Source organism: Notechis scutatus, chromosome Z (genome assembly GCF_049901735.1).
Source record: "Notechis scutatus isolate UNSWTSFEM ecotype Mainland chromosome Z, rNotScu1.2, whole genome shotgun sequence".
NCBI lineage: Eukaryota > Metazoa > Chordata > Lepidosauria > Squamata > Elapidae > Notechis > Notechis scutatus.
The window spans coordinates 84160834-84179385 of record NC_142025.1 but is presented as its reverse complement, the minus strand read 5'-3'; the positions used below and the strand labels follow the sequence as shown (position 1 = coordinate 84179385).

At 37.0% G+C, this 18552-nt stretch overlaps 1 protein-coding gene across 9 annotated transcripts in view; it reads right to left on the bottom strand.

Moving 5' to 3' along the window:
* LOC113420083 (charged multivesicular body protein 3) overlaps positions 1-15967 on the bottom strand; it is a 37806-nt gene extending 21839 nt beyond the window's left edge. The window contains exons 1-4 of one of the 9 annotated variants that reach the window (XM_087945942.1): positions 15058-15604; positions 14611-14883; positions 11971-12082; positions 4790-4929 (exon numbers count right to left, since the gene is read on the bottom strand). In XM_087945942.1, coding sequence (XP_087802068.1) covers positions 4790-4921 — 132 coding nt within the window. In that variant the 5' untranslated portion in view covers positions 4922-4929; positions 11971-12082; positions 14611-14883; positions 15058-15604. Of the gene's footprint in view, positions 1-4789; positions 4930-11970; positions 12083-14610; positions 14884-15057; positions 15605-15658 lie in introns of those variants that run through there. The other 8 variants (XM_087945940.1, XM_087945941.1, XM_087945939.1 and 5 more) reach the window with 8 other exon arrangements.
* Between the last annotated feature and the right edge of the window lie 2585 nt (positions 15968-18552).

The following is an 18552-nucleotide window of genomic DNA, read 5'->3' as shown; positions in this document are numbered from 1 at the left end:
AATTTCAGGAAAGCGCCCGTTTCACCCCCACTCCCACCCCGCGCGCGCGCTTCAATCCACAGTGTCCCATTCTGCCTGCCTGCCTGCCTGCCTTAGTTTCTGGTTGTTTGGGAGCAGCTTCGGCTGAGAATAATAACTATTCGCCTCTTTTACTCAGCCGAAGCTGTTCCGATTCAACCATTAACGAAGGCAGGCAGGCAGGCAGAACGGAGCACTGCGGGCGGGCGGGCGGGCGGGCGGGGTGGGGGTGGGGGAGAAACGGGCGCTTCAGGGAAGCCCCCCCCCCCCGCTTCTTTGAAGCAGTTTCTTCCTGTGCTGGTGGAGGAGCGAGAGAGCGACTGACAGAGCTGACCCAGAGAGAAGGACAGGCTTCGGTTGCTTCCTCCCTCCCCTTCTTTCATTTGTGTCCTTGATCCCCGATCCCAGCAGCATTCACCGAAGGCTTCTTAACATTATATCGGCGTATAACACGCATACATCATTTGCCCCCTATTTTCAGGGGGAAAAAAGTGCGTGTTATACGCCGATAAATACGGTAGTTCTCTTTCAGAGAGAGAGAGAGAGAGAGAGAGAGAGAGAGAGAGAGAGAGAAAGAAAGAAAGAAAGAAAGAAAGAAAGAAAGAAAGAAAGACACATCAAGGTATATACCTATGTGGAGAGTATTAGGTTTGGGTAATTCAAGGAAAACCTCCAAACCCAATTTGTATATATAAAATGACTGCTGCAATGAATACCGAAGCATACAAGTGAACATTTTAACAGAAATAAAACTCAAGTTTCCTTAAAAGTGGTGATGCAGGTTTTCATAAGAAAACAAGAGATCAGCTGGATCAGAACACAGGCACATCTAGACTAGTAACAAGTCACAAAGTGGTCAAATATGAATATTTGAAAAGTTCACTAGCTTGGACTAAGGTGAGTGGAGGATAGGTCCTTCCATAGTTGCTTCCCAGTAGTCCACTAAGAAAACAGGAAACAGCCATCTGATTTACTGACCACTTAAAATATAATCTTGCTGTTATGTTCCATAGCACTTTCTGGAGGCCCCATTAACCCACTTGTTCTCCATAAGACAAGCCTGTGGCCCTTGCATGATTTTTCCATCTGCCTACAATATCCTCTGCATATACTGCCTATCTGCAGTACCCACGTACTTCCCTCCACTCCTTGTTCTGCCTCTTCCTACTTAATAATCTTGGGGTTATGATAGTAGCAGGATTGCTGTTGCTAAATGATGAGGTCATATGACATTGTGCTTTTTGACCTTAGCACGTGGAAACCAGTCCTAATTGCCATTGTAATCTGAGGGCTACCTGTACCATCTGTGGCAACAAATTCCACAATGTGCTATATTTAAAAGTATCAGCCTTGAATTTTCCTGCATTTGTTACAATGGATGACCTTGTATTCTAACACTTTGTATGAGAGAAAACCTTCTCTCCTGCCCTATTTTTCTAACTCTTATCTTACACTTACACTCAAGAACATAGAACCGTTTTTCATTTTATTTAATTTTTAAATTTATATGGCTGTCCATCTCACCAAACAAGTGACTGAGCTGTGTACTTTATAACAATATAGCCAGAGTGTGGCTCTCAAGCAGCCCCTTATCAAAAATGCCTCAAGTTTATACCACTGAAATCCAACATGCCGATTGTCAGGTTTCAGTTATACGATTTTTTATTTCTTTAAAAACATACATATGGCAAGAAGGAGGGAGGAAGAAAGCATGGGATGCATGTGAGAGAAAGAAAACCATGTGTGCGAACAACCTGCTGGCAAGGATAGATAATCACTGGAGAGAGAAATTGGTCAAACAAAAATTAAGAATATGTATTACCATAGGATACAACCAAATAGATGGTCAAAAACGGCAACATTCACATTTTAAGAAGAGAGTTGTATGGTTTGTATGAGAATACTACACAATTTTTAAATAAAATAAATAAGTATTACTTGTCTTTTTCTTCCTCCATTCTAAGGGATACTTAAGGTACTAATTGACAGTCCAACTGATTGCCATTATCTGAATGACGCATAGTACTTTGACCATTGTACTGAGTGAAATTTTCCAAAAGAAATCTATTATTTATTAAATGGCAAGAGCACTTTACTACTTTAAACCATGAGCTCTTTGTATGCAATTTTTTTGGTTACAGTATTCTTGTTACACATGTTAAAAAGTGAAGCTCTTCTGGATTTTCACCTAAATTATTTATGGCCTGAAGATTTAGAAAAGATTGTTGGATTTAAGATGTTGATAACTTGAATCAGTAATAGTTTAATTTCTAAAATATTTTATTGACAATATCTTACAAAAATTATAAACTGTTAGTCATTTGAGTAGACCATTTTTTAAAATATGGCTGGTGGAATTTGCCAACATTTCAAAACTACTCCCAGTTAAATCTTCTTCCATCCTCTCTAACCTCAAATGACACCAACACTTAGCAAGTCTTGTAATTTTTTTCTGTTAAGTCTTTTTTATATTCTATATTTTATATTCTCTTATATGGATGGATTACTTTTTAAAGCTGTCTAAATAGATGTCCTAAGCTATATAAACTAATTGCATGCCATTGAGTCTATGGTGAATCTTGTCTACATATTTTTAACTTCTACAATTACTTCTTAAAAATATAGTTACTGGAATTACACAGGTTTTTTTTATACCCTATGACTGATATTTTTTCTTCATCCATTATAACACCAAGATCCTATTTTCCTGGTCAAGACATTTTTGTCCTAGACAAAACATGTTATGAATCATGTAAGACTTTAAAAATTCTATTTATAAAATATTAAATTATTTTTCATGTCAATATTATTATTTTAAAATATAACTATCCATAAATAACACCATAGTATAGTTTGTAAAAATTATATGGGATCATACAGGATAATATGAAGGATCAGATAAGACTAGTTTTATGGGTACATTTTCATATATGTAAAGACAGATAGATTCTGCTTTTAAATCTTGCAAAGAATGTTCAGCTTTAATACTTTGAAGAGTGATGTTAATTGATCTTATTAAGTTAATTTTTCATATGCTTTGTACAGTCTTCATACATATAACCTAGTTAAAGAATGAACAATTACAGTGCAGTATTTTCAAGTTAAAGACAAAACATGTCTTCTTTTATATGAAAATTGATTGCCAGTCATGAAGAATTACCATTATAATTAACAGTGTCAGGATATGTAATCTATTTTGGAATTTTGATGGGGAACATCAGATTTCATCTCAATTCTGGCAAGATGGAATAATTTTTGGACCACCTGGATCTGGAAATATACTTTCTGTAATTCTGGATATGGTGCCACTGCCTCAGACAGACCCTATTATCTGATGAAGGTGTTGAAGGGCTTCTGGAATGTCAAAAGGGATGGAACTAATCTAATTTTGTGGGAAATGAATATTTCATAAGGTGGGCACTATGGTAGAGAAAGCACATCTCTTAGGACCCACCAAATATAGATCCATTATTGATGGTACCTGCAAGCATGCCTTCTCTGCCCTATTGCTCAAATTAATAACACGCTTCTCTGAAAATAAGACCTGGTCTTATTTTCTTTTGGGTCCCAAAATAAGCAGTAGAGCTTATTTTCAGAGAAACATGATTTCAGGGTGATCAGCCCACCTGGGCACCCCGTCTCCCAGCTTACACACAAGAGCTGGCAAGCAGCTGCAGCCCAGCGGTCTCTTAGTCGGCGCACGCTGGAGCTGCGCACAATGGAAGGCACAGAGTGGAAGGCAGGCAGTCCCGGTGCACTATGCAGACTGTAGACAAGCCAAGACAAGTGAAGATGAGTTTCCTGTGGCTGGCCGCCACTCTGGCCCACCGCCATTTGGCTTTCCCGCAGCCTGCATGGCATATCCGGATCACCTCCCTCCCCCCAGACCTCTGCTTCTATCTGTTGTTTCCACAGGTACTCAACTCACCTGTGCTGCGTGGGCTGAAGCTGCTGCCAGACACCATCAACCTATGTGTGCTCACTGCCTCCTATGCTGGCCATGCCCACCTCCCCTTTCACTTTTGAGGGAGGGCTTATATTAGGCGCATGCATAAAATAGGATATGGCTTATTTTTGGGGTAGGTCATATTTTTAGGGAAACACAGTAAGTTAAAAATTATAGATTCCAATTCAAATTGTTTGGAAAAGCTCTTGTTTATTTAAGCAGAATAATCTGGGTGTCAACATAGGGAAGGATAAATGGAAGAGCAGTAATTGTCACTGGAATCTTCTATGAATGCCACCCCTTTGCTGTTTAAAACACTTTGATTTTTTTTTTCTGAACAGAACCTGGGCTGTTGCAGTATCTTATATCTCTCCATATTTAGAATTTTCTATTAATCCCTGCTTTAAAATCAAGCTTAAGTCCTTTAATCATTTAAGTGATTAAATAAACATGTCAATGTTGCTTTGTTGGCAATCATTTATAACTGATTTCTCATTCTTATATTATTCTTTTTTTTAACTTCCTAATCTAACCAAGAAGGTGAGGGTTCTCTGGCTTGCCACTACTTTCCCCCCCCAATATGAGTAAAGAATTATTAAGCAGTTGTGTTCACATTCCTCATGACCTGAATAGTTTTAATACTATCAATGTTTATGCAAACTAACATTCTTACAAAATAACTTGAGTTAAATATACAACCTACAAAAATGGAATAATGGGAAACATTATCCCAATGCCTTGAATTAATATCAATTTACAAGACACTGAGATACAAGTCACCATTTTCAGAGCACTATAAACTTACTCCAAATGAACATGTAATACCTGTACTAGCCAGATGCCATCTTTTGTATCTTCTACCAACTCATAAAAATGCATTTCACCACTGAAGTTTGTACTGGAAACAGATTCAGAGGCTTCCTCTTCCTTGAGAGCAGAATAAAGTTCACCTTCCATAAGGTCTCCTGAAAAATGAAACAAAAAGAAATACCAGTTACAGTAAATCTAATGGTCATATTAATCAAAAGGACAATGTCATAAAAAGTAAATCAAGATTATAAATTATATTTTAAAAGAACTGGGGAAAAACTATACACACATATTTGTACATAACTTATTTGGAATTATAGTGGATCTAATGACCTGCAGATATCTGATGACTCTTAATTATTTTATTACTCTGTAAAATTAATGTCTTCCAGCATAAGGCAAGGCAGTAAGATTCAGGTTGGGAGAGGAACTTACACATGTCTTTCTCCCTAATCTGGATAGATTGAATTTATTGATTTAATAAATTTATATAACTGTCCATAGGGGTTTGTACTAGCACACTGTACTTCAAAAAGTCTGGTTAGTTAATCTGATTTAGACATGAAATTGGAGTCATTTTACTTAAAAAATTAATCCCCGGGAAAGGGATAGTTCTGTTTCATTCATTCAGATGAAGAGAGCATACCCGTATTTAAGAACAGGTGGTCTTAACGTATCTATCTATTCCAGATAGAACCTCCCCCCACCCAAAGCAATTACTAAATACCTTGAAACTTAGGTGGAAAGGATGGGAAGGGATTGAGCAAGTTATGGGTTTGTGAGAAACACCTGAAGGAAAAAAGAAATAATGAAAAAGCTTGGCCTAACAAAATGGCTTAGAGATGCTTCAATGTTTACCCAAATGCTTGAACCTATAAAAACTCAAGCACCTTACTAACTGCAAACCCCAGGATCAAGTATTACTGGAAGGAAATACTGGCTCCCTCTATAGTGCTGGCTAGGCATCAAGCTTGCTGACAAAATAAACCAAAGACTAAAAATATAAGTTTGCTATGAGTATGGGTTTGGGTGAGCCTCTTGCTAAGAAATACTATCTTTTTCCTGTAAACAAGATCACTAAATAAACGTTGCCTCATCCTTCTCTTAGTGGGAAGAACTTTGTATTATTTCCCAAATACAGCTGAAAAAACTTGGCTCAAGAAGTTTGTGTGTCTCTATTGGTCAATTGGGTTGAGGGATACTCCCCATGACACCTTGCTATACAATAAAGAAATTCTAGTGAATGAGTACCTTTCATGATGTAATATGTTGACTCTTTTTATGTTACCCAGATGATAATTATTTCATACATACAATAATTTATATTATTATTATTATTATAGAATTTTAGTAAAGAAAAATCCAAAACTTTATGGGCAGTAAGGTTAAAATCAATGTTCCAGAAAATATTAATCAATGTTTAGCTCTTCACAGAATTAGAGACCAATTTTCCAGAATATCACCTTTAACAAATACATGGTTTAGTTCTTCCTATCCTGTGCACTTTTCTTTGAATTTTTCCTCGCTGAGCAATGCTGAGTTCCCCACATACTGGAAATGAAATAGGACATGGTCTGGAGGCAGAGATTTATGTGGTGAAGCCCACTATTAAAGAATCTTTTTCCAAAGACTGGCACCACTCCATATAATTGCTGCCTATATTTTTACAGTATTGCATTTTAAAAGTTTTATTGTATTATGATTCTTGATTCTATTCCATCGTAAATTGTACCAAGTTGTTTAAATTTGGCAATATGCAAACTAAATAAATAAATAAATAAATAAATAAACCTTCATTTTGTTTTCCATGAAATAACCCCAAATCTTACGGGGTAGCATGGCATAGTAGCAAAATATGAGAGTTCCACATTCAAATGTCAATCTAGACATGAATTTTGTGGGTAGTTTAAACTATCTTCTTTTGGCCTTAATCCCATCCATCTCTAATACAGTATAAAATTAATTTAAATGAAAATATTTTACTGTTATCTATTAATTTGATTTCAACTTAGAGATTCAAAATATTTACATATAAACAAAAATGCTAAAGCAAGTATCCCAAGGAAACACTTAAAACACAAACGCTGTAGTGGGTTTTTAAAGCCTTCCTAAACCTAAAGGACAGCACAAATGACATAAATGAAGTGCATTAGGCAACAGAACATGTGAATATAAATATTAAACTTCAAGTAAGAAAAAGTAAGAAAAAGCCTCACAGCAGCTCTTTGCTCGTTAAGAAGATTGTCATGCCTTGTCATTCCACTATTTGTTAAATGAACAAATATGTAGTGAACGTGTCAGTTACATGATCACTTGAGCCTATGAGTTTTTCCAGATAGAGGGCTTTTAATTTCATCTATCACAATGCATTATGTAGCTATTCCATCTTTCTCTTGGCAAGAAGTTTATTAATAGAGGACAGCATCTGGAGAAATGGTTCCCAGTTTATAGTCTATGGACTACTGGTGATTCATGAGAGTACTGTAGATGGTCCATGGCTTGGCAGCACAAGTAATGTAATATCATCTCTACTGGGAGGCCCCTACAACAATAAATGTATTGTGATGAGTACAATGCATTTATGAGTGAGCAGATTATAAATGCAATTTCCACTACTTCAGATAAATTTTAAAGGTACATTAAACTCCTATTAGATAGGCTGTATTAAAGGTTTTTGCTTACTTGATGGCCTGCAAAAAGCTTTAGATGATGATGCAATGGTGATGGTGGTGGGAATTACATACCTTGATCCTTTTTAATTATTTAGAAAAATTTAAAATTAAATAAGGCATGGTAATTTCATAGTAAAGCTCTCATCTAGAAGTAATATATATCCTTTCAGTGTGTGCAAAGTAATAAAACTGTTAAAACAAGTCCAAGAATTTTAACATTCTACATCATTGAACCATTCTCTAAAATCTGATCTGCATTCCTGTGAAAAATCCTATATTAGCTTGAACTTTATATTGATAGAAGAGAGGAAATAAAACAATCTACATGGAATTTATTGAGAGTACATAATGCAAATGTTATAGAGCAAAAAAACAGTAAACTGAGCTTTAATAGTATGTATTATTTCATGAATATGAGTCCTTACAAACATACTTTCCTTCCTCATTTAAATATAAATTGAGGAATTATCTAATAAATTAAATATTAAATACTAGGTAAATTATCCACAAAGGCAGTTAATTATAGCAAATATGTTTTCTGTAATAATTACATCAGCAGCTCACCTTCTAAAACTGCCACCTGAATATTTTAGAAAAGAGGAAATCTCCCATATGTATCTCAAAAATATTCAAAGAAAAGCATTATATTTAAGGCTGTTCTGATGTCAGGGAAGAGTTATACTTTCCTTTTGTGTAATTAAAAGGTAATGCAACATGCTTGCATTTTCTACAAGTTAAGGCTTTTTAACCTTCTTTATAATAGTAAATAAAATAATAACAAAGGACACCGGAAATCAAAAGTTTACTCTGTGAACAAAATAAGTGTTCCAAATTCTATCCACTTGTATCAGTCCTCCTGCCTCTCACAGTTACTCAGCATTCCGCAGCCTCTGATAATGCTGTGTCCATTAGATTGTTTTGGGATTTTCTATTGTGATTCCCCCCCCAATGCTTTGTGGAATTGTTCTTCTTCTAATAACTTCTTCATCTGGGTATATACTCAGCAATCATACCCACAGTCTTAACATCAGAAATAGGGGTGTTGTAATTAAGAATTACAGTATTATGCAATAGGGAATTCTCCAATTTGGGATATTTCCTTTAATTCTTCTTTCCTGCGGCTTTTCACCCCTCCTTACTATTTAATATTTATGTGACATCTATTTCAGTGCTTTTAAAAATACATTTTTCTACTTATACATTTCCCAAAGCCTAGCAAAAACTTTCTGTTGTAGACAGTACTTACAGAGGCTTGAATTCACTATTATTACATATGGCTATAAATTTCATTGCATAACATATATTAAAGAGAGAACTAAGTATACCATACAAAATTATTCCACCCAGTATATCTATTCTAGCTATTCTAGGCTATTTTTAAGTTTAGATAAAACTGGAATATGAATGGCAATAGTCGAAAAATGTATAAAAATTGTTAAATTGTCTTATTGCAATAAATGGTTCATTTTATTTTTGCAACATGGCAAAGTCCAGACTACATAAAATTATTAAACTAGGATCTAAACTAAATTATGCTTATTAGATTGAAATAATATCTGCAAGATAACTTTAATTTTTTATAAATCATTTCGAAAATGTTATATAATTTGTGAAGTGTAATAAAAAATCTTGGTTGAAATATCTGATCTGGCCTATTTCATTATTTTTATTTATTCATTCATAAATCATATTTATAAGACCATCTGACTCCAGGTGAATCTGGGTACAATCAACAATAACAACTAAATATAAAGGCTATTAGTCTGGAAACATAATGATTAACATGGAACAATCAATTCCTAACTTTACATATACAGAATTATCGAGATCTTCCTTGAACCATTTATTTATTTAAAGGCCAATCTTACCTTTAACTGGACATGAGTCACCTACTAATCTTACTTGTATATAACAAAATATATTTCAGGTGCATAGCATATTATGGCAATATAAGAATATCTGGTCGTACAATCTACTTGTATCTGCTTTCAAATATTAATGTTAATTCTCTCTCTAGGATATCATTTTCACATCTAAAAGTTATTTAAATTATCTATTTTTGGTTACTGTCCTAACCAATACCTTAACAATTCCAACAAAGGTGTTTTAATTTTCAAATTATAAACATGATTCAATTTCCAAATTTCTCTATAAACTTTGATCAGTTTCTTATAACTTCAATGCATTAATTTTAGCATTGCTTTTCATTTTCAAACAGATACATTACTATCATGCTGCATTCAAAAGTCCCACTAAATTCAACAAATCTTATTTTAAAGTAAATGTGTTATGAATTGCAGCCCAACTCTTGCTAATCTTAGAGTGTCTATATAGTAGGTTAATTCTCTTCAAAGGATTCTGTCTTTGCATGTTCAGAGATCAAAATGGAGAGAATGGTGGCAAGGCACTATTTGACAGAGAAACACATACAGCCAGGTAGTAGGAAGCCAAAGGAATAAAGATGAGACATTAGGTTTTCTTTCTTCTTAATTCCTCTTTCAAAGAAGCATAACTACAGTCTTAATCGGAACTCTTGAGTATTGCTTCTAAATTAGAAGCCACTAAAGTCAACTTCAACCTAGAATTGATCCAGGATGACCTAATTTTATATCACAAAAATCTGGATGAACAAAGGAAATAGACTTTGTATACCAAATATGATGTGCTATAATCTATTGGGACTTTATTTCATTTTCAATGGTTCTTAGATTTGAAGTTATGTATCAGATCAATGACTCTTGAAATAACAGAATATACATGATAATAACACAATATTTAGTTTGTAGTCTATGTCAGCGGTCGCCAACTGGTGGGCCGCTGAGAAAATTTTGGTGGGCCACAGAGAAATCTCATCCCCAGAGCACCCCCCAAAAGCAATTAATCCAGGCTGCACAGAAACACAAGGCTGCTCAGCCCACATGGCTCAGGAACACTCCCCGCCCACTCACTCCTTACCCAGCAAACTTGTCTGCTAAGTTGCTATTTTTCCTTTTTCCGACCATCATCTGTTCTGCTGTGCTGTGAGATTTATATTAGCTAGGAAGCAGGAAATGGTTGGATTTCTTGCTTTCTAGCTAAGCACAGCCGAATCTCCCTTAGGACTGAAGGTTTGTTTGCAAGCAAATTCAGTGCAGACTCATAAGCAAATCTGAGAGACTGAGCTAGCCGATGGCAGATAGATAGATCACTCAATGATTCTGTGAGCAACTCAATCTGCCTGTTTTGCCTGATTTTGGATAAAAGTTGCTTTTTTAAATAAAAAAATCAATATTTACATACATGGTGTGTTGTGAGTTAATTTTGTGAGTTTGCTTGCAAGCAAATTTTGTGTGACAGACTGACCTAGCCAATGGCAGATAGGTAGATCTCTGAATGAAACTGTGATTCTGTGAGCAACTCAATCTGCCTGCCTGCTTTGCGGTAAAAGTTGCTCTTTTTCATAAAAAGAATCAATATTTATATAAATATTTATATTTACATACAAACCATGCCCAGCCAGTCACATGACCACCAAGCCACACCCACAAATTAGGCCATGCCCACAAAACCAGTTACTGGTCCCTGGGATCTAAAATTATGAGTTTGGTGGTCCCTGAGGTCCAAAAGGTTGGCGATCCCTGGTCTATGTAAATTTTCTTGCTGATTTGGGGCCTGGTTCCAAAATGCTATTGTCCTAGAAAGGAGTCACTATCTGTGCCAAATTGTTTTTATGTTTTCATGACAACTATCAAAGGCTAATGATATCTAGACTTTCACATTGCATAGTGAGGATTTTGTGCTGCATATGGTAAGAGCAGATGGGTGTGCATTTAGGCCAATTTTATTTTCATATATACATAATTTACAGATTATAGAAAACCTATATTCAACTTCTCCTTTTAGCAGATGTAGGTGAAAATTGGACAGAATGAATTGATATGTGATGTGCATTGGATTGGATGCAAGCCAATCAAATGAACTTCACTATAGTCAAGCTGGAGATACTGGTACTCAGTTGGCAGAAAAATGAGTGCATGGTGCATTATCGCATTTTCAAATGTTTCTCTTTAGACTTCCACTATACTATCCATGTACCATTATTTAAAATCTTTTTAGCTGGTTTGCCTGTTTTAGCCCACAAGATCATAGCCATACAAAATGCATTTGACAATAAGTAGGCTGATTGTAAGGCTTTTCATTCCTTAATAATATGTATCTAACCTGAACTCTAATTATAGCTGAAAAGCATAATACATGTACATATAATAAATAAAAATATTCCATGCACTAAATTGCATAAACATGTGTTACCATGAAAATACCATTCTATGGTATTTGTTTACGTAAAGAACTAGTTATGTAGTCTTTACATATTTGTGAATGTGAATTCTTTAGAAATATGGGATATGATAGATATAATTAGAATTATTAATATATATTAATACAATAAATAATTAAGAGCCATGGTGGCGCAATGGTTAGAATGGAGTATTGCAGGCTAATTCTGCTGACTGATTGCCAGCAGTTCGGCAATTCAAATCTCACCGGCTCAAAGTTGACTCAGCCTTCCATCCGTCCGAAGTCGGTAAAGTGAGGACCCAGATTGTTGGGGAAAATATACTGACTCTGTAAACTGCTTAGAGAGGGCTGTAAAAGACTATGAAGCAGTATGTAAGTCTAAGTGCTATTGCTATTATTATAATCAGAATCAAAATATAAAACATGGATTGAAAACATATCTCAATAAAGTGATAGAATACATGTAATAAGAGAGCCAAAGTTCAACCATGCATATTTTCAAGTAAGAATCTGACAGAAATCTGTTCCCTTAGCGTGTTATTATTTCATCACTGACAACTCACTGTGGCTCTTGATTACATGCCAAAATGTACAGTAATAAAAATACAGTTTCCCCAGATATAGTTACTCAACTCTGAGCTAGATGGGACCAATGGTTGTTCCTCATAATTGTATTCTTGTAAATTATTTTCTTCTAGCTTGGAGGAAATAAATCCTAATCTCATACTTAGGGAGTGGTACTGTCCTCATAGTTTTAATGTGAAAAAGTTAAAGAAAGCATTTGAAGGAGTTCCCTAAAGGATTCGTGTGTCCTGCTATCAAACATCAGGAGCCCACAAGAAAAATATTCACTAGTCATGTTTTTTAACAAGGAATGAAACTGGGGAGGAGATGGCTTAGTGGCAGATGGCTAAGTGTCCATCTGTCAAACATTAGTCTGCCTTTGTAGAAAATTTTACACAAGTTTATTCACATTTTTTTTAACTTTTTGTGTCTCTCTCTAGCAGGTCAAATCAAAAGGGACTTGTAATGACCAGAGGGAAAGGATGTACCTGCTACAGCCTAAGTGGTCAGTGTGTGAACTGGGTAGATCCTATCTCCAACTGTATCATCTCCAACATCATGAATGAAGTGCAGTGTTGCACACTATTTGTACAGCAAGACTCGTGAGGAGAAGAAAAAAAACACCACTGTTTTAGATCTAGAACTAATATAAATTTGGCTGCCTTCAGAGAAGACTGGGTGTCTGTGCAATTATCTTTAACAACAGTAAGACCACTTTGTGTTGCTGTTGGTGGGACATGAAGAGTTTTATTTTAAGGAGGAATCTTCTAATATTGTTGAATGAAGCATTAAATAGCAGGCAGTCAAAATAGTAATCTATGCAACTTAAAGAGAGAGATATGTAATTTCTGTGAAAACATCTCATAAGATTTCCTAGTCTATTGAAATGGTGCATAAGGCTGTTGCCCACAAATTATTAATTAATTTATGCTATCATATTTACAGCTGCATAAAAATTTGAAGCACGAAAGTATACTTGGAAGGAGAAGGTATTTGGTTTGAAGTGTTTCCTGGCAGTCTTTGACTCAACAAGCACAACTGAGCCCAAAATTTCTGTTGCTAAGTAAGGCAGCTGTTAAGTGAATTTTGCCCCATTAATGACCTTTTTTGTCACAGTTGTTAAATGAATCATTGCGGTTGTTATGTTAGTCACATGGTTCTCAAGTGAATCTGACTTTCCCAAAGACTTTGCTTGGCAGAAGGTTGCAAAAAGTGATCACTTAACACCGGGACACTGCAACTGTCATAAATATGAATCTGTTGCTAAGCATCTGAATCTTGATCATGTGACCATGGAAATGCTGCAATGGTCGTAAGTCACTTTTTTCAATGCCACTGTAACTTTGAATGGTCACTAAAAGAACTGTTGTAAGTCGAGGACTACCTGTATATCTTCAACACACTTCTCACTGCTCAAAAGTATTCAGGCAAACTAATGTTCACTTTTTAAAGATTTGTATTTTATTAATTACAGATAGTCCTCAACTTATGAGCACAATTGAGCCCCAAATTTCCATTGTTACTTGAGACATTTGTTAAGTGAGTTTTGCCCCATTTTACAATCTTTCTTGCCTCAGTTGTTAAGTGAATCACCGTAATTGATAAGTTAGTAACCTGGTTGTTAAGTGAATCTGGTTTTTCCATTCAGTTTGTCAGAAGATTGCAAAATGGGATCACATGACCCTGGAACACTGCGACCATCATAAATATGAACCAGTTGCCAAGCATCTGAATTTTGATCACGATCATGGGGATGCAGCAAAGAGCACAACTGAAAAATGGTCCTAAGTCACTTTTTTCAGTGCAGCTGTAACTTTGAACGGTTATTAAATGAACTGTTGTAAGTCAGGAACTACCTGTACATTACAATAGTTTGTTTTTTTGAGAAAAGCCTTGTAATTTAATTAATAGCAGAACTTAACAATACATTTAAACACATTTTCTGAGTACCACTTAACTTAAATTTGAACAGTTTGTTTGCAAAGATAACTTGAGTATTTATTTCCAAGAGATTGTAGCAGTATTTATCGAGTATTTTCACCTACATTCAGAAAGGATTTCTGTCCTTTACACTGCTGGCAGTATGTGCTTCCCATCCTGCTTCTCTCTTGCACAGAGATACACTTAAATAATTCGTATTGAGTGACAATGCATTTCAAGCCTGAGGTCATTACTAATTTTATTGAATGTCTTCTATTCTCTTAAGGCACTTGTCACATCATAAAATGACTGCAAGTATATTTAATAAAGGAAAAATGTTTGGGAGGGGGAGAAGAGACAGCAATATTGAAAGATAAACCTTTGTGAAGATACTCTCCTTACCTGATTTCTCAACCAGCTCTCTGACATCTTTCTTTTCCAGAAGCCCTGAGTACCCAAGTCCCCTGCATTCCAAAATGGTCTTCAGTTTTTTAAAACTCAGAGCCACTGGGTCGACCAACTGAGTGGCAAAGAAGCCAGTTTCATACCACACAATGGCTTCAAAAAACCTGGCCAGAATAAACAAGACCAAAAAATAAAGAAGCAAGAAAAACAGTTTCAGCCACATCTTTCTTGTGTGTGGATTTTCGACTCTCAGAAGAGAGTCCCTCAGTCCTACAAGAGAGAGAAAAAGAGGAATGTCCTGATGGAGAAAGCAAAGGGAGCCAGGCATTCTGAATACTTAGGGTCTTGTCCCTAATGTCAGGATCTTTCCCTTTTTCTCCCCATTTGGAACAGAATCTGAACCAGTTGGATGGATAGTGAGTAGAAGACCTTGTCTGGAGGTACCTGGGAGGAAACACTGGCACTGGTTTAAGGCAGCCAAGGAGTCACCTCTCTTTTCAGACCAGCTGATGATAAGGCAGAAATACAAACGGGTGGTGGTGGTGGTGGTGCAATAGAACTTTACCGTGCGGCACCCGTAGGAGAAGGGCTGGAGCGTTTCAGGGATGAAAAAGGATGACCGCTTAAGGGGAGGGAATTCTGAACGGCGGCAGCGAAGGGGGTGATTTTGCGTTAGCGATGTCAACTGGGTTATTGGGGGGGTGACTGGCGCTCGAAAGGGAAGATCCGAAAGTGGGATGAGGGCACTCCTCGGTGGGGGTAGGGAGCAGAGCCAAGGAAAAGGGCAGCTGGACTGGGCAGGGCGAGGCACCTCGCTTATTACCCCTCCACGGGCAGACGGCGGTCCTACTTCTGCGGGGACCGCTGGCGGTGACTTGGCTGGGCTTCCGCGTGCCCCGTCGTCGTCGCCGCCTCCCCGCGGCGGAGCAGAGCCCAAGCCGGAGGAGACATAACAAGTGACGTCTGCAGTCGCGGACGGCCGCAAAGGGAGGGGGAAGGGGAGGGATGTGGATCCAGAAAGCCGGAAAGGAAGAAGAGATCTAACCCAGCCAAGCAGTTCTTCCTTCCTGGGCGACCAACTACGTCGCTCACCCCAGTGACTAACCTGGGCGTTGCTCCTCACGGGTTTGTTTACCTAGAAAACCTGCCGGTCGGTCACGTTAAAATGCCTTCGTGCGTTTAGCGCAGGCCACGGAGCTGGCCGCTTGCCTTTTAATCTTCCCGCGGCGATTGCTACAGACAAGCGATTGTCTCCTTTCCGCCCACTTTTTGTACCTGGCAGAGAAAACAGCGGGAGCAAAAAGAATCGATGGAGTAGTCCACCCACTCATTTGGTTCTCCCGAGTCGAAAGTCGCTTTAGTCGGAAGTGATACTCTACTAAATGCGTTTACATTCCGAACTCTAGTTCATTCTCAAACGGAAGTCTGCAAGGCAATTTTGAGGCTGTTAATTAACATTAAAATCATGTTTCCTAAGAAGAAGAAACAAACCTGTGTATTATATCGATCTCTTCCCCCGTCCAGAAATCTAAAGAAATATTCTTGTAAGTCAATTATGCTGAATAACATAAGATTATAATATAACAGTGTCTAAAACAGAATATAACAAAGTATCCAGTATTCAAATTCTATACTGCAACCACATTGAATTATTTTAAACATAGCATTAATCATTGATTTATTAAATAAATCATAATTGAATCACGCCTTTCTAAACCGGCAACAAGATATACATTGCATACACATTTCAATGACTGCACATTTCACAATAATCCACAATCACATAAAGCCATATCACAGTTTAGCAGTGTTGACAGTCATACTCTGACATTTTCCCAGCATATCTCCATGACATCAAATACAGGAAATTGTAATTTTAACACAATTAAGAACATGTATAGGTTTCTACTTGTGGAATAAATACAAGATGAGGATAACACCACAGACATAGCAAAAAACAAAAACAAACCCACATACTGCCAGGGCAGAATTATGCTCTGACCAACTGTAAATAGGGAAAGGCCTTAATTCATTGGTAAGTGCCATGTTTAAACTAGTTCAATGTTTTATTGAGACATTACTTCAGAGCAGCTTCAAGATACATAAAATTGGTTAGGTATTGTCACCTATTACTCCAAAGGAAAGCCAGGTGATAAGCAATTGAACTGGTGATGGTATTAAATGAATAGTACTTATAACTGGTTCTCAGAGTTCTGACCATTGCAACATCCCTGTAGTCAAATCTGGACAATCAGCAACTAGGCTAGGTTTCCAATTATTGAAACATCTGTGGTCATGTAACTGTGATTCAAAATTTTCTCTGCTAGCTTCCTACAAAGTCAGTGATATGTGAGGTCCTTATTTAACAATCCACACCATTAACTAAATATAGACTGCTGAGTAGATATTTGGATAAGATTGTACTATAAAGTTGCAATTCTATGGATTACCTTATGCTGAAGTAAACAAGACCTTAGAAAAATAAGTTTTAAAATTGTAGTTCTAAACTAGTAGCTGTTGTGGTTCGACAGCTGCCTGTGCAGACAGCAGCAGAATCAGACAGTGGGGAAGAACGGGGATCAGTCCGGGAGTCTGGAGGAGGATCCTGCGTCTGATGCAGAGATGAGGCCAAGACCATCTGGGAGTGTGGTGCTGTCTCCGGAGCCTCTGGAGTCTGGCAGCAGTGAGGCCAAGGAACAAGAGGGGCCTGTTCCCAATGCACGTGTGTGCAGAGCTGCTAGAAGGCAAGAGCAGCTGAGACAAAAGGGGTGACTTGGGAGTAAGGCTTGGAGATGATTGCACCTCCCATAAGGTATAAAGGGCAGGCAAAGGTGAATAAACCTTTGTAGGAAGCAAAGTCGTTCGTTTTGTTCAGATTAATCCTTGAAGCTGTGTAGACTTTGTAGTTCGGTTGGTTTTTTATAATTCATTTGACACTAGTTGTTGGCAGCAATTCAAAGAAAAAAAAGGTGTGCTTATCTCGAATGGACTGTTTGGGACTCATTACCAGCTGGGAATGAACATAATTCCCAGCATTGAAATAAAACAGTTTTAACTAAGCTTGTGCTTAATTATGATCTTGGGAAGCCTTGGTCAGAACAGTAGCGACCTAGTAAGACATAATAAGCTTTATATAAAAAAGGCAGGATACAAATAAATATATCAGCTTGCCTTCAGAAATTGTGAGTGCTTCATCACTGGAGATTTTTAAGATACTGAATAGTCAATTGTCTGAAATGGTATAGGGTCTCCTGGTTGAGCAGAGGACTGAACTAGAAGCCCTTCAAGCTCCCTTCAAGCTCTATTCTGATTGATTGATCATTGCATAATACATGCACAATCACTTTAACTTTGCAGAAATAGTGTTCTCCCAGTTCAATTGATTAAACAATATTATATATCTGTGGAGTCCCTTTTCTGAAATAGTGCTTGCCTTCCAAGATCTGGATGGTTCTCACTCTGCTATTATTCAGAAGGGCAATGAAAACCTGGCTCTTCACCCAAGGCCACAATGGAGTGTAACCCATACTTTCTCTGCTTTGATGTGCTTACTTGCTATTTTCGCTCATTTTATAGTAATTTGATTGTTGTGAACCATCTGGTATTGTTGGGAGTTGAGCAGCATACAAATTTAATAAATCATAACACTACAGGCCAAGGTCACATATTGCAGTAAAGCACACTGCAATTTGACCAGTAATATCTATGAACTCGGCCATTAGGGTTTGTAAATCTTGGTTTACAACTCAGCATGTAAACCTGGCTAGCTGGGAGTTAAGACACGGTTTAATTTGTTGTTTTTTTTTAATCTCAATGAGCACTTATCTGATCTGAGGGGTCCCTACCTAAGACTCTTGTATTTTCTCATTTTGTAAAACTGCAGCATATGGCCTGCACTAAAGCATGGGCAAAGAAAAATAAATTTTTACCAAGGTAAAT